The sequence below is a fragment of the Thamnophis elegans genome, chromosome 10 (assembly GCF_009769535.1).
Source record: "Thamnophis elegans isolate rThaEle1 chromosome 10, rThaEle1.pri, whole genome shotgun sequence".
NCBI lineage: Eukaryota > Metazoa > Chordata > Lepidosauria > Squamata > Colubridae > Thamnophis > Thamnophis elegans.
This window is the reverse complement of record NC_045550.1, coordinates 4474201-4494930: the sequence shown is the minus strand read 5'-3', so window position 1 is coordinate 4494930 and position 20730 is coordinate 4474201. Positions and strand designations below refer to the sequence as shown.

Here is a 20730-nt window from a genome sequence, read left to right as displayed (position 1 = left end):
ATAAAAATATTATGTGTGAGAGCTGTTTGGGGAATAAGATATGGATTCTATCTATTCAGCCTCTCAGTATGGGGCTTATTAAGCAGATACTTTTTAAGGCACTGTTATATCCTACCAAAAAGTGTGAATTCGACACACCCAGCATGGCAATTCTTTTGTGTGGCTGTCAGTAACTGAATTTATTACCGCACTGTTTCCATTGTCCCTACATCTCAATATGTAACTACATTAGCATGATAACTCTCTGGTGCTTGTTTTGACCAAGTTTCTTTTATACACCGAAAGGTCTTGGTATTCATTAAGGATTAAGCAAGCAAACCCTCCTGAAACCTGCTTTTTTAACATGCAAGATATAGAACAGTAGCCTGTGTTTTAAACCTCCCTGTGCTTTTTGCGAAATGTGATTTTGATTGGTAATGCAATCCAGTGGTGCAGTGTTTAATATTTACACACACACACACACACACACACACGGTTGCTGTGCACCTTGGGCCATAAGCAATTATCTTCTAGTTTCTTTTACCTGCTGAGATTAGCAAAGCCGAAGACTTTTTGCTTAGGAAGCTGCCCTCAGCTGCCCGCTGAGAAGGCAGAGTAGGTGAACGATGAATAGGCTGAAGTGAGGGAACTCATTTTTGAATGGTGACAAAAGACCACTTCCTAAGGAATTGTTTGGAAGTGGAAGAGAATATTTATTGGTGACAAATTTTAATTATGAGGGTCAGGGAGCAAAAAAAGAAAACCTGTTAAGAAGCATTGGTGATGAAGACAAGGGAGCCAATTTGTCGTTCCTTGAATACAAAAACAAAATACATGCACAATACTGAAGCTTTTCCGTTTGTAATTTTTGTTAAAAACGAACAATTTATTAGCAAATGGTAAAATAATCGTTTGAAGGACATCTTCATAAAGTAATGTGGAAAAAACTGCAATAGTCACCGTAAGACAATGTTAACAAAATTCAATTGCATGTTTTTATAGATGTGCATCAGTAAAAAAGGGAATTCTGTATGTGTGTGTGTAATTACCTCCTGTAATTACATAGTTGTTCTTGACGCTGAGTAGCCCTTCGACGGCGTGCCAGTTTTTCTAAGCAAGCATTTAATAAGGAATAGCTATATACTTCTAATATCTCCATTTATTCAAACATTTTAAATTCACTATTATTATTGGAAAGTGCAGTTGGACTAAATTAGTTACAGTTGTTCATTTCTTCGTTCTCAACAGCAACTGGTTTATTTTAGTATTTATTTATTAAATTTCTCTGCCACCCACCTTCCCTTACTGTGGGTGGCTGTTTGAAGTTATTTTGTTGCAATTTCAATTATTGAAATGCCTTTAGAAGCTTCTTTATATAAAGTTCATTTTAGTAGTACCACTTGGAAGTAAGCACAGTGTGGGGCAGTGTGTACCAACTAGAGTGATTAAATTCTCTTCCTGCTTTGCGTTCTCGAGCAGATAATATAACATAGGGTTTGAAAAGTACATTTGCAGAGAATTAGGAAGTCATCTACATAGAGAAATGTGTCACTTAAGAGCATCTTGGAACTTTGTCCCCCATATATGTCAGTCCCCAGGTTTAATTCCTGGGCGTTTTACCGTCACCTTTTCGAATTGGTAGCTGTGCAGCTGTGCATTTCCACTCTTGAGAGTTGCTGCCATCTGTCTCTTTTTAATAATGGCTTTCTCTGATGTGAGAATAGAATTCCCTTTTTAGCAGCTACAACTTATATATAAGTTGTAGAGAGTGAGGCCAGTCCTCAATTTTTCAAGTAGGGCTTCACTTTCCTGTTTGTTTGTTTGAAATACTCCTTGAATACAACTTCTGGACACAGAGATACCAGTTGAGTTTAGAGCAGTGGTAGTCAACCTGGGCCCTACCGCCCACTAGTGGGCGTTCCAGCTTTCATGGTGGGCGGTAGGGGTTTGCTGTTACTCTGCTTTATAAATTTTATAAAGTAAATTTACTTCCCTACTTTATAAATCACCATTACTGTGGAAGCGGTGGGCGGTTAGAAAAATTTACTACTAACAGAGATACAAAAGTGGGCGGTAGGTATAAAAAGGTTGACTACCCCTGATTTAGAGTATCAACTGTAGTTACTATTTACACACTTCCTTAGCATGGATTACATCAGTTTTTGGCTGCTGATTATAAACATTAATAGGAAAAAATATGTATTTTGAAAATTATATACACTCTTTTGGTTTATTCTACCTACATTATTTAGAGATGGCCATAGAGCTGAATAATTTTTTAATAGAATTCCCATAGTTGAATGCTGCTTTATACAAACAGTACATTTAAGCATTGATTCATAGTGAAACTGAAAGAAAATTGTTTGCTGTATACATAAAGCTCTTTAATCTTCTTGGTTTTGGGCAATTTCTTTTTGTGTTTTTTTTTTTTAGGGACCAACACAACGACATGTGCAAATAATTATGGAAAAGCTATTGAGGACAGTAAACAGAACGGTCATATCAATGGGACGTGACTCAGAACTCATAGTAAGTACTTTTCGATAAATATACAAAATTAGTTTTATAATATAGGAAAATGCATAATTTACTAGACTTTCCTCCTATAGGCCCCAATATGTTTACAATATTTTGGAAAAACCCTAATTGCCCATTTAATTTCATTGGGATCTATACTAAGCAATTTCACATTTTAGACGCTCTGAAAGCTATAAAATTGAACTCTTTGTTCATTCCAATAAATAAATCACTTTTGCATTTAAGAATTTTCACTTTATAATGTCTAAAGATTAAATTAAAAATTCTTCTTAAAATAGGAACTATTGATACAATAATAAAGGCCATGATACAGTATATATTATTATTTGCCTTGATTTTTTTATTACATTATTGTTAAATGTGTTAAAAATATTTGTCTTTAGGATTCCTTCCATCTCATTTATATCTATCTTCAGAGTTATTTTTATTCTGAGTTCCTTCTGTGAGTTGATGGAGGATGACCACTGAATTAAGATTGAAGGGTTGGTTATAGAGAGCGTTTGATGAATTAAAAGAAAATAACGATAAAATTTAAAATAGACAAACTGTTAGCAAGTCATAGAAATATGAGTGATATTAAAGGAGCCATACATTTCACAATAATAAAATCATAATAAATATTACAATATACTACATTATATATTACAATATAACAATATAACTAATGTAATCATCTAATATAATCAATGTAAAATGAGTAATCAGATGAAGTTGCACAATGTAAATGATTAAAGAGCCAAGGTGGCGCAGTGGTTAAATGCAGCACTGCAGGCTACTGCTAGATCAGCAGTTCAGCGGTTCAAATCCCACCGGCTCAGGGTTGACTCAGCCTTCCATCCTTCCGAGGTGGGTGAAATGAGGACCCAGACTGTGGGGGCGATATGCTGACTCTGTAAACCGCTTAGAGAGGCCTGAAAGGCCTATGAAGCGGTATATAAGTCTACTGCTATTGCTATTGCTATTGCTATAAAAACCGTAAACTTTACATGATAAATCAGAAATTAAATTACAAAATTATATAAATTCTGATAAAAAGAAAATATATAAAATTCTAATTCTTGCAAGTCCTTTTGCAATGTAAGCATCCTTTAATGAAAATATTTAAGCATAAAGGAAAGTATGATATGTACTACTCTGTGGAGGCTCTGAATTTTAAATTTTCAACAAGGCTTTGCTGAAGAGAACTCAAAACACTTCCGAACAGATTTTTTTTTAATGAGGACCCATTCTTCTATTGCTCTCATAGAATATAAATATACAAGATTGACTTTACTGACATGACATGATTGTTTCTTCAGTTATTTATATTAGTTTCAATTACCGTATTTTTCGGAGTATAAGATGAACCCTTTTCCCTCAAAAAAGAGGCTGAAAATCTGGGTGCGTCTTAAACACTGAATACAGCAGTTTTTGCCTCCCGAAACCCCACCCCCTTCACCAAAATAGCTGTGCATAGCCTTTAGGAGCCTTGCAGAGTGCTCCTGGGGGCTGGGGAGGGCAGAAATGAGTGAAAAATGGACCATTTTTGCTCAATTTTGCCCACCCAAACCTCAGGAGCACTCTATAAGTCTTCTTAAAGGCTATTCATGCCCTTTTTTTTTTTTTGAAAAAAAATGGGCCCATTTTCGTGAAAAAGCGGCCGGTTTTGGGAGTTCTGCAGAGTGCAAAACCTTTTTTAAAAAAATTTGCCTCTTGGTGCATCTTATACACCGAAAAATACGGTAAATAACATCATATAATCCTTAATATGGAAATATTATTATATAATTAGTCCATTAACTAAACTTCATTGTGGCATATGCTTTAGCACTCAAAAAATTAAAACTTAACATTTTAAAGAAATCTTGGGGAATGAAACATCTCCCTCCCTTTCATTGTTTGTATTTTAATGTTTGAGTTTTCCTGGGTGCTAAAACGTTTTGAAATTTTATTACTAAGTAGTTATTTTGTTTCACTGTTCTTCTTTTAAACTTCTAAATAAGAAAAGGGAATAGAAGCCTCTCAGAGTCCTTGGGCATATAAGCACTAATTGTTAAGTAAGAAAGAAAGTAAACAAATAAAATGTTTGGCCCCAAGTTAAAATTATCAAGGGAGAAAGAATGTTTTCATTCTCTTTCAATTTTGTATAATAGTTTTCTGATTCTATCCAAATTATAGCCATCTTAGTGTTAATTTGTTATCTTTGCCTGGTTTAGCAGTACTTGAAATTGTCTAGATGCTTTAATTTCTGTTTCCTTGGAGATATTATTGGCACTGATTGAGCTTTTTAATGTCTGGATCCTTGTCTAGTAATATTTGTTTGTAGAGTTTTGTCTTGCTGCTTAGAAGTTTTGTTGATGCTTTTTGGAGGGGATATAATGTGTGATCTTTCTATTCTTTTAAGCAGCAGGCTGGTAACTTTAAATCCCTGTTAGCAGGAGGAAAATGGCCTCATTTAGAGCAGTATTTAAATGATTCCCTTTAGATGGAAAGAAAGGGGGAAAAGCCATATGCCAGCAAGTTTCAATCATTTTGAGATGAAACAATCCTTTATGTAATTCCTTTTGGATGAAGTTTGAAGTTAATGACTGATGAATTATCACTGTCTGGAAATTGAAAGTTCATTTCATTGATATTTTATGCTATAAAAATAACATTTTTTAGACGGTCTTGTATGTTGATTGGGTTTGAAGTTCAAAAAGCTTAATTACAAATGCTGCTAGCTGCACTCAAGATGTAATCATTGGTAATCACTGTCATATATTTGAAAAAATAAAACCAATTGGATAATGCGTTGGAAAAGTAAAGTGTGTATTTTCTAGCAGAGGTTGAATTTATTCCACTGGAGCAAGAATTAGAAAGCAGTAGTCACCAAATTAAGTTCACAAACTGTTCTAGACCATAAGCTCTGTTTTATATTTACAAGTTATTGTATTCTGTTAACACAGACATTGTGGCTTGCAAACCATTGTTTATGGCTCAGTACCGTGAGAGACTAGCCAATGATTAATTTTGAAGCAAACTATGAATTGTATACAAGAGCCTGCTCTCTAAACTTTATATATATATATATTTTTAATATCAGAAGAGCTTTGCCATGTGTAAGGACTAATGTAAAAAAAAAGAACCATGAGTGCTCAGGTTAGACAGAATTATCAAGTAACTAGCACATAATCTCAAGGATTTCACTGATTTGAAAAAGTCGTTGGAGAAGGTCTAATTTTTAAACCCGTACACGGGCAGACAGACAGACACACACGCGCGCGCACACACACACACACACAAACACACACACCATACTTGCGTAGTTTTTTTATGATATCAAAAATTAAATTAACTATCATTGATATTGTTTCAGAAATATTATAATGGAACACTTCAAACTGTTAGACTGGGCATGGCATATTCCTGGGAAGAACACTTGAGATTTGAATTCTTTGTGGCACAGAATTTCTGTCAAATTCATTTCAACCAATCATCAAAAAATGAGCAATAAGGTCATCCATGGATGCCATTGCATTCCAGTAAAATTAGCTTGAAGAAATGATAAACCATATAGGATTGTAAGCATGTTAACATCTTATTCCTCTTTTCTCAAGGTTTTTGAGGAAATTGGGAAAAAGCATTGTGACCTTTCCTTAATAATCTTGTGCATTGCGGAGAAGCTAATTAGTTATTTGTAATCCTTATTTTATATTTTAATATTGTGCTATATAATTTATTTTCCTTTGTGATTTATAGCTTTATAAACCAAGACACATTTAAGATTTGATTTAATAGATTTTGCATAGGCTTGTTTTCTGTTTCCTGAAATCTAGTAAATTCTATTTGAAATATTAGCTTTCAGTAGACATTTATCACCAAGTACCCTTATTAAATATGTGCATTTGGAAAATGAGCAATAACTGAGAAAGCAGTACAGATGAACAGACCATAAGTATTTAATGAATGCTGACAGCACCAAGAATTTTAGAGGAGCACTTACCTTTTATGATTCAATGCATTTCTGAATGGAATTCATTCTGGCAAAATCAGTGATGATTCACTTTTATACAAGCGATTATGTAATAACAGTTTTTCATTGCAAATATACTTTAGCATGTATCTTCTGACCTTCCACGGACTCATGTCAAATTAATTATTATGCTTTTTATTTCTCCTGAAACTGATAAGAGTATGGATCTGACACTGAATCAACAGGTGGGCAACACTTGACTAATCTTCTCTGAGCTTAGAAAATAAGTGGGCTGGATCTGGTTAGTAGTGGATGGGAGACATGCAGGAGATACAAGAGCCGTAGACTAAACTGGCAAACTAAAAAACTATCCCAGAAGAAAGCAGTAGCAAACCATTCCTGAACTGTTGCCAGTAAAACTTCTATACGTAGGTCTCTCCTTAAATCATCAGGATTTGAGATTGATATGAAAATACTCCAGTACTACATGATAGTAAAAAAAAAGGTTATAAAAAAGTGTTCTGACCCCTCCTCGGTCCAGTAACAAATGCCGAGACAAGCATAAATGAAAATGTCCTTTAATAACAAGTTCAGACTCTCGGTGGCTGAAAGCCAAGTAAACAAACAGATAAGGACCTTGGCAGCAAGGCCGACAAACTTTGGCAGCAATTCAGACAAACTCTGGTAGGAATCCAGCCTGCCAAGTTTGTTTCTCTTTAGTAAAAGCATTGACTTTTGCAAGAAGGGCGTGGCACAAGCAGTCTCTTTTATAGTCTGGAGAGGAGCCTAATGACCATCAGCTGAGCGTAATTACCTCCTGTAATTACGTAGTTGTTCTTGATGCCGAGTAGCCCTTTGACGGCGTGCATCCCGGAACAACTCACAGTTGGTTTCTGGATCACTCTCCTCCCCACTGATCCAAGGCTCAGGCGCCACCTGGTAGCCAACAAGTCTCTCTGTGCCCTGCTCGGAGTCGGAACCCTGCCCAGGGTCCTCCACATCCTCCAGGGCCGACTCAGGGCCCTTCGCTGTTGGAGTCTGGTGGCAGCTCCAATGGCTCCTGCTGGGCCACAACAAAAAAGTAACTCTTAATTCTTAATAGTTATGGATAAACCTTTTAATCTTGTGAAAATTAAAATGAATAAGAAAGGAGTAGCAGTCTCAAAACTGATACTTTTATCTAGATCTTTCAAAGATCTTAACTCCCAATTCTACAAGAATTTCTCCCAGGAAAATAAGCTTAGTATTAAAACCTAAGCATCATATTGTGCCAAGTGTATACATATGAGCAATGTTCCCTGTTAGCTGCGCGGCTGCATGGCCGCGCACGTAACAAAACGCCGCACAGCAGTTTCCAACTGCCATGGAGTGTTTTTTTTAATGTCTTAAAATATGACTTAAAATATTTTCCCTCCCTCCCTCCTCTCTCTGCACCGAACTCTCTTCCTCAGTGGGTGAAGTCAAGGAAGACTCTGCCCGGAGACCAATGACGTTACAGAAGGGAGAATTCCCATTGGTCCTCTGGGGCTGTCGGTTTCTGGGAAAACGCGATTTGCTGGTTGTAACCTACATTTGTCTGCACATCCCACGTTTCTCAGGCATTGCGTCGTCTGAAGGCCCGTTCTGGGCTCAGCAGACTTTCTGCGATCCCTTTGCTTTGCGGAGAGAGGGAAGCAGCATGGAGTTGGACTGTCTGAGCCAAAGGGATCCACGGGTTCTTGAGGCTTGATTTTTGAGCAGTACCAATTCATTCCACTCTTTCCTTTCCCTTTCTGTCCTTCTATCTTCCTTTTCCTTTCCTTTCTCTTTTCCTGTTCTTTCGCTTTTCTTTTCCTTTCCTTATTTCCTTTTCCCTTTTTTCTTTTCCCTTCCCTTTCCCTCCCTTCTTCATCCTTTCCTTTTCTTCTTTCTCATTTCCTTTCCTTTCCCTACCCTACCTTCCCTTCCTTCCTTCCTGGGGGTCTGAGGGAGAGGGAGGGAACTCTTTTCCTCCTTGCTCCTCTCCCCAACATCTGCTCTGATGGCAATTATGGCTAAAAAAAAATCAGGTGCTCAGGCATGAAAATGTGCCGCTCAAACACTATACTTTTCCACACACACTGAAAAAAAAATTAGAGGAAACATAAATGTGAGCTACTGTAAACCTGTCTTTGTTCATAATGCTAGTTATTTTTTCAAAGAGAATACAGTGGAAAAGATATGGGTGAGTTCATGTTTAGAATAATAGATTTTGTAAAATTGCTGATTCTCTATTTTTACGTTCGTCAAATTGCATTATAATTATCTTAAAGACATGCTTTCCCCAATGTTTGACCTCACAGCTGATGGTTAGCTCCATACTTCTAGGTAATGGCGAGGTAATACTTAAAAATGAAAGGAAATTAACTATTTAGGAAAATATGATTGAAAGATGAAGCTGATTATTATACTTTAAATTAAATCAACAAAAAAAGTTATGACAGTGTAAATCTGACAATTTCAGGCACAAACACATAAATTCAGGTAGTTGGAGTAAAGAAACTTTAATATGAATATTATAGATGTCGCCGGACATTGCACTTTTGGTTTAAATCAGTTATTTCATGAAATTCTACTTCTCTCTCAGTCATATTATATTCCAAGGCTGAGTGCTGATAGGGCAAGACGAGAAACCAACAGACAAAACAAAGACATAGTCATTATGCTAAAAGTACAAAAAGTTGAGAAACCAGAAGACATTTCTTCGGTGCTAATTCGGGATAGGAAACGAAATAGTTTTCTCAAAACACAATGCAGATTTCAGTAGTGTAATTTTCCCCTTGATACAGAAATTTAAATTGTCATAGATTGCAATGGTGCTGCATGCAGCATTTACTGATCCAAGAAGACATACATAATTCAGAGGATTGGTTAAGAAATCTTAAATTATTAATTGTTGTACTTTATTACTGTTCAAATCGAGGGCTGTTCACAAAGACTGAAATAGTGTGACTCAAGATTTAGTGATGAATATTTTTCTCAAAACTAAACCAGAAATCTCCTAATCACATACAGTGCTTTTGTTCACACACTTATCATTGCAAAGTCATAGACAAGTTAATAAATTTGGTATTGAAAAGTTCCAAATATAATCCCTAAGGCTGAGATCCTTCTGAGGGCCACATACCATACAGATTTGCCCCAATTTTGTCCCAAACCTCTGTCACTGCTACTGCTGAACCTTTCTTGCTAGTGCAGTAATACAGTAATAGTTCTATTTTTCAACATTTCTGTAGAATGTGTAATTTTGTTAGGAATCCTTTGGAAAATTCAGCTTTTCTGGCCCTTTATTTTGACACCTTCCTCTCCAAACTTAATCGCATGTTGAAATCAACAGAGATGTCTTTACTTCAATTTCAGTAAAGATTATTTTTTAATTCAGATTTTATAATTCATTAAAATCTCAACTTGCTGCTTCATGCTAAGAGAAGTACGGATTGCATAAATCTCTAGATTTCTTTAGTGGAGTTATGTTAATTTAATTAATTTAAAAGTTTATAAAATAGTTCTCAAGATTAAACTGCAATTCTGAATGTGTTTTCTAATATACTGACAATTATTGTATTAAAAACTAAGTTGGGTCTAATTGTTTGATATTTTTTCTCATTGAAACTACATGAGCCAAGATGGCACAGTACTGCAGGCCACTTCAGCTGACTGCTAGCTGCAGTTCGGTGGTTCAAATCTCACCGGCTCAAGGTTGACTCAGCCTTCCATCCTTCCGAGGTGGGTGAAATGAGGACCCAGATTGTTGTTGGGGGCAATATGCTGACTCTGTAAACCGCTTAGAGAGGGCTGAAAGCCCTATGAAGCGGTATATAAGTCTAACTGCTATTGCTATAACTGCTATTGCTATTTTATGGTTGGCATTTTAACTGTATATTTTAACAGTATATGAATATATAATATACTGTTTATCTGATGGCAGTCATTCTGTACGGGTTACAGCACTGCTGTTCAACACATTCAATATTATGTGACTTTTAGTACACACTGAGCTTTGCAGGTTTTCATTTAGATACTGCACATGGTGTTTATGTATGTGTTACAATTAGTTTGAGGGATATATACTGGGGTTATAGAAATTAAGTATACTGATGCTGATTAAAAGTTCATGTATTCATCTTATCTATATGCAGGTAAAATAACAATAATTTTTCACTATTGAACTCCAAGAAATAAGCAGAGGGTTCAGATTAGAAAGGTCACCTAGCTAAATGTTAGAAATGAACATCCATTAAAATATACGGATATTATTTCTAATCTTTCAGTAGCATAGAATACATGTAGTTTAGGATTGAACTGTGAAGTCCTTGGTGCTCTCCAAGTTTGGTTGTTTGCTTTATTTATTTATTGTTAAAATTTATATGCCGCTCAATCCCGAAGGGCTCCGGGCGGCTTGCAGATATTTCATTACCCAACTAGGTAACATCATCAATGCTAATGAGTGTGGAGTTTGCTTCCTGTTTATATGCAATAGCTTGCCCTGCCAGCATTGGTGGAGATCAGAGGTGGGTTGATGCCGGAGCTTTATTTCAAATAAAATAAATCCCAATTTAGGCATAAAAAGATGGCTGAGTAACATTGGGCCAGTTACTCTTTCTCAGCCCGACCCATCTCACAGGGTCATTTTTGTGGGGAAACTGAAAGGAGGAAGAAATATTAAAGATGTTGATTGCCTTGAATTATTTATAAAAAATAATAAAGGCAGGTTGTAAATAAAATAAATAGTAATAATATCTTCACCAGCTAGTTTGTTGACTTATTTTTTTCAGCAGAGAGATTTTGCTTTATAGAATAGGGAAAATAATTATCTTGTAAATTACTTCCTTTTCTATGGATTGGTTAATACTTTTTAACCAAATTGTTAAAAAGCATTTTAAAATATAAAATAAAATTAAGTAAACTACTAAGACTACTTTGGAATCAACCTACCTTTTCGGTTTCCATAATATAGCTGATATGTAGCCAATTTGAGAAGTGGTGTTCAGCAGGTTCTGACGAAACCCGTAGCAGAAATTTTGAATAGTTCAAAGAACCAGTAAATGCCATCTATGACTGGCCCCGCCCCCATCTATTCTCTGCCTCCCAAGTCCCAGCTGATCAGGAGGAAATGGAAATATTGCAGTAACCTTCCCTGGAATCGGGAGGGAATGGAGATTTTACAATATCCTCCCCACTCCAGGCCCACCAAGCCATGCTCCCCCAAGCTATGCCACGCCCACCAACCCATGCCCACCAAATTGGTAGTAAAAAAAATTGAATCCCACCACTGGTAACCATTAATTGTGTGGATTTTCATTCCTAAATATTCTGTAGGAAAATTTGAGAACTAGTTCATAATGTATTAAGAAAGACATAATTTTAAAGCATAACATCCGTAGGTTCTGTAATTTCAGTGTGGTCTGCTTTTGAATGTCACAGAGTCATTCAAAAGAACTAGTATCAAATTTCCTTCATCATGCCTCTCTGTCTCTTCTTGGGTTTAGGCTGAAGTGCCCAAAGCTGAAATTTCCTAATCCACAATAGTCAGCTCAAGGAGAGGGTCTTTGGCAGATGAAATTGACCTTTTTTATGGAATTTAACATACAGACAGTACTGAGAATCACAGCTCTATTGTTCCCATGAAATTGTTTGGTGTATTTTTTTCACAAGCTGTTGTTGAATAGCATGGCTGTCGAACCCGCCGCGTCATGTGACGTTTCATGATTTTCCCATTTGTGGAGCTGGGATGAGCGTAGCCTGGACGTGACAGAGTCAGCCGATGGCCCACCAGTTTGATACTCTGTTGAACAGAGTTCATCTGAGTCACAAACCAATGCTAACACCCCTCAATCTTCTTCCAGGATTGTCTACTGCATCTGCCGGTTGAATTCCCATATTCTGGAAATTTTTAACAATTGACATTGACCATGGATTAGGTCCTGATGAATGTCATCTCAGCTTTTAACCATCAGGAAATCCCCAGCATAAGAACATCTAACTTACAGATAATTTACACTTATGAATTGGCTGCCTACTACTAAAACTAGTGAATGGCGTTTTCCTTCCTTGAGCTGAACTGCTGAAGCCGCACAATGCTTTTATGAATTGCTGAAGCTGTATATTTTTAATATACAGGAAGTTAAAGAGAGACTTAGAAACAGATTTTGTTCATAATCTGGGGACTGCCTGTGTACATCCTTTTGTGTTACAGATTCTTAAGGCAGCCTATTCTGTCATTGAATTGCTCTTACAATTATTATTTTTCTCCCGCTATCTGAATAAAGTCTACTTCCTTGTACAGCCATTATATCTTATTCTATCTTTTGGAATACTTATGAACAGCTTCTGCAAGGCAGCCGCCCAGATATATGGAAACATGTACTGTATTATGTTTCCCCTTACTTCTCTTTTCCTGGCTAAACATATCCAATAACTTCAATCACTCCTCATAGACTTTTCTTCCCAAGCCATCTGTAATCTTGGTGGTTCTTTTCTGAATACGCTCATTTGCTATTTTCCTTCCTAAAGTCCACTGCCCAGAATTGGATGCAATATTCTAAGTGCAGCCAATACAGTAGAGAAGAATGATTCAGCCTAGAAATGGTGTATAGCTTTTTTAAAATTTATATTTATTTATATCCCGCCTTTATTATTATAAGTCAAGGCCGCAAACGCACTTAATTCTCCTTCCTCCCCATATTTACCTTTTTCTGTGGATAAATGTTTTTTTTAATAGACGATTACTTCACCATTGTTATTGCCTCTTCTTCTGTTGATCCTTCCTTCCTTCCTTCCTTCCTTGAACAAATTAGACCTGGATTGGTAGGACCAAAAGGAGGCCTGACCAGTACTTTCCTTGTTCCAACAGAGAACAGTTGAATTTCCTGGAATATCTCACAACTGATGTATATGGGGTTAAACACCTGTCATTCTAGTAGTATCTAATCACTAATAATAGATAATTCACACCCTAGTGAGCCATTAAACTCTTTTTATAAGTGTTCTTTCTAGATTTAAAGCTACTTTATACTTTATCTTACTGAATTCTAATGTCAGCTACACATTAATTAGAACTGGTGCTGGTAAATCTTTGTCATTAGTATTTTAAAATAGAAAACCCTTTTTGTTCCTCTTCAGTAGAATATATACTCCTTTAGCAGCAATCTGGAAAAAAACTGTCCGACCCTTGTTCTAGCATCTACTGTATATATTATCTACTGGAGGGGGTAGCATTCTTCTCAGAAAGCAAATGCTTTAGATGGGAAAATCTGTGTTTTATTGTAAGGAGACTCTTCAAGCAGCCCAATTTTATATTTTTGGGTCTGTCACGGGCTTGTCTTCACTGAGATCTTGTGTATCGGTTTTTTCATCTGATGCTTAGCTACCATGCAAGAGTCACACACCACTGCAAAAGTAGGACCTGGAATTGGCTTCAACTCCGTTGATTTCTGCAAGGAAAAAGAGGCTTGGTTTTGTTCCAAGAATCAACAAAAGTGGAATCGAGAGGCAAGAAATACAAATAGGCAAATAGTTGCTCCCTCAACCCGAAGTTCATTATTCATTTTTTTTTTTTTTTTTACTATGAGAGTTGATCCTTGCTTCTTCCTTCATAAGCTCTTTCTTGGCTGATATTTCTGGTTACCATAGAACGGTAACATAGATGTGATAATTCTAGTTGAATTATATCCTAACCTCAATATTGAAAAGCACATCATCTTGATTCCTTCAAGTGATAAAGTATAAGGTATATATCTACAGCTTCATCTTTTGAATCCTGGCTTTTGAGAACATTGTCTTCTCTATTCCAAAATATTTTTAACATTTTGATACCATCTCTCAATATGAATTGCCATGTTTTTTTTTTTTTAAATTACATTTTTAGGGAGATTTTCAAAGATTCTTGATAATTGTTTTTCGATTAATCAGTAAGTTAAATACGTAATACAGGTAGTCCTCAACTTACAACGTTTCATTTAATGATTGTTAAAAGGTAAAGCGGCACTGAAAAAAGGGATATGTCCATTTTTCACTTATGACAGTTGCAGCATCCCCAAGGTCACATGATTTACTTTCGATGCTTGACAACTGATTCATATTTATGATGGTTGCAGGTGTCCCAGGGTATGTGGTCACCTTTTGCAACCTTCTGACAAGCAAACATAACAAGGAAGTCAGATTCATTTAACAACCATGTTACTAATTAACAACTTCAGTGATTCACTTAACAAATGTCCCAAGAAAAGTCATAAATGGGGCAAAACTCACTTAACGAATTTATCACTTAACAACGCAAAATTTGGGCTCAATTGTGGTCGTACGTTGAGGACTATCTGTAATAAATTACAAATTTCTACATGCTGTAATTGCAATAAATTCATTTTCATTATTATTTTTACTTTCAATTTTCGTTTTAAGGTGAGGTAGTATAAATAAACTAAGTTTTTTGAAGAATATTTCAAATAAATGGAGGGATACTTTTGAGTATCCTATATTTAAATTGTTTGTACTCATTTTATTGAGAGGGAAATAATGCTGAGAGATGTTGGAAATCCAATTTCATTGTAGTGAAATATGGGATCTCTTAATAGCAATAATTATCAAGTTTACATATACTGTAGTATCAACTCATTGCTATTACACAGATATTGCTGAACTAGTGCTGTGTAAACTCTAATTTCATTTTAAAACATTCATTAAAAAATCATCGCTTGGGTTTTAAAACTTGGTACAGCAATTAAATGTTGACGAAAAAGTAGAGACACACTCAGCCAGTATTTGTTGTACAAAAGTGTTTTCAGAGGCAAAAATAATCAAAATAATGTAAGCAAAGCAAACAGTTCATATACTCAGCATTTTTAACATTAATATTTTCAATTTTATCTTGACTACATAAAGTATATTACAGTGGTCTGTTTTTTAAGAAAAAAAGTGATATTTACATGTATTGTTTCCCATTAATTTCAAAACAAATATCTATGTCATTGCTGCATTATGGGAATTATGCAAACTTAGAAAATACTGTCATCGTATGAAAATAGCAAGTAATATAAAATTACTGCAGCATTTATTATTTAGAAATGGAATTAAAGCATGACATGGAAGTGCGTTTGAGTAAACGAGTGGTTGAAACCACATGATATTGCTAATGAATTCAGCAGTAAATTAAAGAATACACAAATTGGAATAATGATAGACATTTTGGATTTCCTACCTGGTTTTTTAAAACAACAAATTCCAATAAAAATATTTTCATTTCATGTCAGTTAATATTATACTTTACTACAGATTTTAACCTTCTCCACAGAATTCTAAATTTTGCCTGAGTGATCCTAACTGTAATACAACATGATACGTTTTACACACTTGTAAAAAAGTTTTTATTACAAGTTACATAGTATGGTACGCTAACACAATATGTAGCTTTCAGCGAGAATGTGTTTTATCTTTTGAAAGAGAAAATGTAAAAATTAAAATTTGCAAGCGGTTTAGGAAAACACTCTATTCATGTACTAAGAATACTGAATCAATTTGTTTCTCAACTCCAAAGTTTCTTAATGTTTCTTTTCTTTGTTTGATTCCTATATAATGGAATGTGTGTTACTTGGCAACTAGCAAATATATTTTAGGAAATCTTGTGGGTTGATGGAAGCCCAAGACAATATGGGCTATTTTTGAAATACACAGGTCATATGCTAAGAATTTCAGAGCAGCATATTTATAATATGCATACTTGATGTATATGTTTGATTTTGCCCAGATTTAAAGAAGAGGGGAAAAAAGCAAGATATAGTTTGTAAACCCGCAGGCATGCACCCTACAATTTGCACAGGTTTCTGGTGCATTTCTTCACAATTGTTTCCAAGCTATCAAGTCATGAGTGAAGTTGCAGCTGGGTTGTGTGATTAGGAGAGTCATTAAAGTTTGTTAGAAGAAAATCAGGAAAACACATGTATGCATGTGCAGCTTTTAACATGCAGGTTAACAACTTTTGAGGCAGGGTCATTCACTGTTAAATGAGACAGCACATGTTGATAGCTGTTTTCAGTCTGTGTCTTTGTGATGGATTTTTAATTTATTTTTGGACTTGGGAGAATTTAATAAGATACTATAAATCTGAAGTATAGAATTTACTATCAGCATTTCTCTTGTTAAGAATAATGGCCACGATACATACTACTGGTATGATCGTGAATAAATGGTCACAGTAGCTAGGTTGCTGATTAGGACTATGTGCAATGATCCAGATTCACAAGTGAAATGTGATTTAGAAAACATAAAGTGTCATGTAGAATCTGCCAGAAATTCTTTAACCAAGTATATTTTCCTGTGATCGTAAGTCAATTGCAGAGGGCAGCTCTGTCAAGCCAAGAAAAAAATATAATTGACTTAAAATCTTCTTGACATGTAGAAAATGCAAGCCCAAACCTGTTCTATTGCATGTCGACTCTACTGTATATGTATGTGATGTTATCTGTAGGATCACAAGCAACATCTCAGCTTAATCTATGTATGTATTTTTTGAAAATGTATCCTGGAATTAGTAAGAATACCATACAATTATTTAAGATATCTGAGATTAGGTTCTAACATACACTATATTGCCAAAAGTATTCGCTCATCCATCCAAATAATCAGAATCAGATGTTCCAAACACTTCCATGGCCCAGGTGTATAAAATCAAGTACCTAGACTGTTTTTATAAACATTTGTGAAAGAATGGGTCTCTCTCAGGAGCTCAGTGAATTCCAGCGTGGAACTGTGATAGGATGCCACCTGTGCAACAAATCCAGTCATGAAATTTCCTCACTCCTAAATATTCCACAGTCAACTGTCAGCTGTATTATAAGAACGTGGAAATGTTTGGGAACGACAGCAACTCAGCCACGAAGTGGTAGGCCACGTAAACTCGTCCAACATCAGTGTGTGACCTCACAAATGCGCTTCTGGAAGAATGGTCAAAAATCCCCATAAACACACTCCTAAACCTTGTGGACAGCCTTCCCAGAAGAGTTGAAGCTGTTATAGCTGCAAAGGGTGGACCGACGTCATATTGAACCCCATGGATTAGGAATGGGAGGTCACTTACAGTAAGTTCATATGCGAGTAAAGGCAGGTGAGGGAATACTTTTGGCAATATAGTGATTAAAGTTATGGACTTTAATTAAAAAGACTGTAAAATGTATTATGTTTCATTCCATTCCTTTCCAATATAAATAGTCACATTTTCCAACAGCATCAAAATGACTTTCTGAGCCTTGTACTTTCTGAAAAAACAATTAAAAGTAATACTAAAAATAAAACTCAGAAATACTTCCTTTAATAGTCATTGGTAGAGCCCTCTTGGAACATTAGTAGAAAATGAGTTATAGAATAACAGGGAAATTTTGAAGTTGATCATAATTCATGTATCAATTGTATTTTCATATGCACATCTCAGGTATTTTTTCCATAAAGCAACAAAATTATATTTTTTAATAAAACTCAATATAAACTATATAACATGAAAGTGGTTTAAATATTGAAGTGATTGTAGCACATCTGCATTCATTATTTTTTCACTGGAGATTTCCACCACTATTTCTCACTTTATTCTGCTTCCTAGTTATGAAGAAGAACCTGTATAATTTGAGATAAACTATGTACCTATAACTTATTAAAATTTGAAGTATTAAAAAATGGAAAAAAAATCTCCAAAGAAAGCTTATTATTTTTCAGAGACATTGTTTAAATACAGGAAATAGTGGACAGTTAATTATGTGCTTGATCCTCTGCCACTGAAACTGATGGAATTAAAAGTGTCTAAAAATAACTAGTAGAGTTTTTGTTCAGTATGTGTAATTACTCTTAAACCGTTAATTGCACATTTTCACTCAACATTCTCATTTGCTAATACTATTTTAGTAGCAGGATTAGGATGGTTCCGTATCTTCCTTTAATGTGCAAAACTGCCAGGCTCTTGTGAACTCTTAAAAAGCAAAACACAATATATTATAAAATTTCTGGCACAGTGTGTCAAGAGAGTATAGTGTTTTCTTGAGACTAAATTACAAAAGTGTATTAAATTGTGGCAGCTGCCAATGATCTGTTTACTTACTGTTATGTATCTCTTCCCTTCTCTCTTTCCCTCATTCCAAATATGGTGCCAGAAAACATACAGTTTTAGCTGTTGGGTACCAACAGATTAAAAATAATATCTAAGAGAGCTTAAGTGTTCTTAGCTTTTGACCCTGTCAACTGCCAGTAATTAAAGGCATGCCCTGACTTTAGGTGGCTTTTGACTACTCACCATTTAAAGTGAGCAGTAGGTTATGGGATGAAAATGACAGTAAATTAAAAGTGCCAGCATTTCACTGAGGTGCAATCACTTGGCATAATGCTACAGGACATAAAAGGCAAGTATACACATAATCACGTCTTAATGATTATTCATGGTCTCAGACCATTGAAAATATTGTGCTTTCCTCAGGATATCTATGTGCTGAAAATGGTTCCACCCACCCCAGCATCACATGTGGGAAATTAAGTATACAGCGAACGACTTCAGGGGGGGAAAACATTCTGCCCTTTCTTTTACCAGAAAGAAACAGAGGGTTCAAAACAAGATCTAGACTTTGAAAAAATAACATTAACATGTTATTTTTAACAAAGGAACACAGTGGGCAAGTAATTATACTTTTTCCCCCCCTTTTGCTAACATGAATTTCTATCCTGGCTTTAAACATTCTTTTTAACATCCCACATTGGTGAAATTCAAATAAAAAGTTGACAAGGTGTATGCAATTTGAATGCCTTACTCCTGAAAGTTCATTCATAGGTACAAAGGCCTTTTTTGGTACATATGGTGAGAAAGAATGCTTTCTTAATATTGTCAGAGTAACACTTGCTGACAGTCACCTGTTCAAATTACTAGGATCCTTTTTTTAAAAAAACTCCACAGGTTCATGTGGATGTGTGTTTTTTTTAAATGAAGGCGACCTTAAATTCCATATATTTAGTTAAAGAAACCAGAGTTTCCATCTTCCATGCTTTTTTGATTCAGTTTTGGATTTTTGCTTGGGAGTTGAGGAGTAACTCTCCTGAGAATAAGGCAAGGGTGCAACCTGAGTTTCCTCAATAGGGTGAAGTTTTCTCAGAACTGGCTGGAGTTTGTCTTCTTGCTGCTTAAAATCTAATTCCACACTAAATAGTGGAAGGAGAAAAAAAAGAGAACCACAATCAGTTGCCAAGATAGAGGTTTCCATTAAATTAACATTGAAAATGAATTTGATATGTGAAAAAAAAAAAAAACACCCAGATTCTGCATCCCTCTAACACAACATACTGACAAGAAATACTATATTGCAAAACAAGCAACATCTGAAATCTAAAACAAAAGTTAAATGTATTAATTGTACCATGGAACTGTTACCCCCGCTAAGATGTCAAAAACCAAGTCAGTCTCTTAACCCAATTAGTCGTCTCCCATCGTGACCCGTCAAAACCGCGGAGGACAAAATCGCGCTCGACGAAAGCGCGCATTTGACGTCATCACTGCGCGACAAAAAAAAAATTGAAATAAAATTAAAATTAAAGCAAGCCGATTCACATAAAGGTAAGGGTTAGGGTTAGGGTTAGGTTTAGAGCGTTAGGGTTACGTTTAGCGTTAGGTTAAGGGTTACGTTTAGGGTTAGATTTAGGGTTAGGTTTAGGGTTAGGTTTGGGGGGGTTAGGGTAAGGTTTTCGCTTTATTTTTACATTTTTCGATCACAGCGCGATGTTTTCGTCGCGCTCTGATGACGTCAAATGCGCGCTTTCGTCGAGCGCGATTTTGTCCTCCGTGGTTTTGTGGTGGAACCATCTCCCATGAATGGCAGCAGGTTTTCTGGATTCAGCCTGTGAATTTCCTGGTCTAGACAGATCTGCCACTAAGCGAAATAGTAGTACTTCCTAGGACACTCTTGTGAAAAGGTTGCTTGCAGTAGAAATGTGATACTAGATTTTGGTTGAAGACTTGGCTTCCTTCTCATCCAAATGAGATAAATATCTTGGTGGTTGGAACATTAACATTTATCTCTGAGCTGTAGAGAATATGCTTTTCCTTGTAAGGTTATCTTCAATATAAATTTGTTTGTATCTCGTATTAGTTCATCATTACAAATTAGTTATTCAACAACAAAATATTAAGAGGGATCAGGATGAGGATATAAACATCCCACTAGAATAGGAGATAACAAAGGCATACAATGTTTACTCTTACACTTAAAGCTTCTGTGTACTCTTGGAACATGAAAAATTAG

The 20730-nt window shown here is 35.6% G+C and overlaps 1 protein-coding gene across 3 annotated transcripts in view; it reads left to right on the top strand.

The window, feature by feature from the left end:
* DOCK1 (dedicator of cytokinesis 1) overlaps positions 1-20730 on the top strand; it is a 510685-nt gene that overhangs the window by 132393 nt on the left and 357562 nt on the right. For all 3 annotated transcript variants that reach the window (XM_032224957.1, XM_032224956.1, XM_032224955.1), the window contains exon 27: positions 2413-2508. In XM_032224957.1, coding sequence (XP_032080848.1) covers positions 2413-2508 — 96 coding nt within the window. The remainder of the gene's footprint in view (positions 1-2412; positions 2509-20730) is intronic.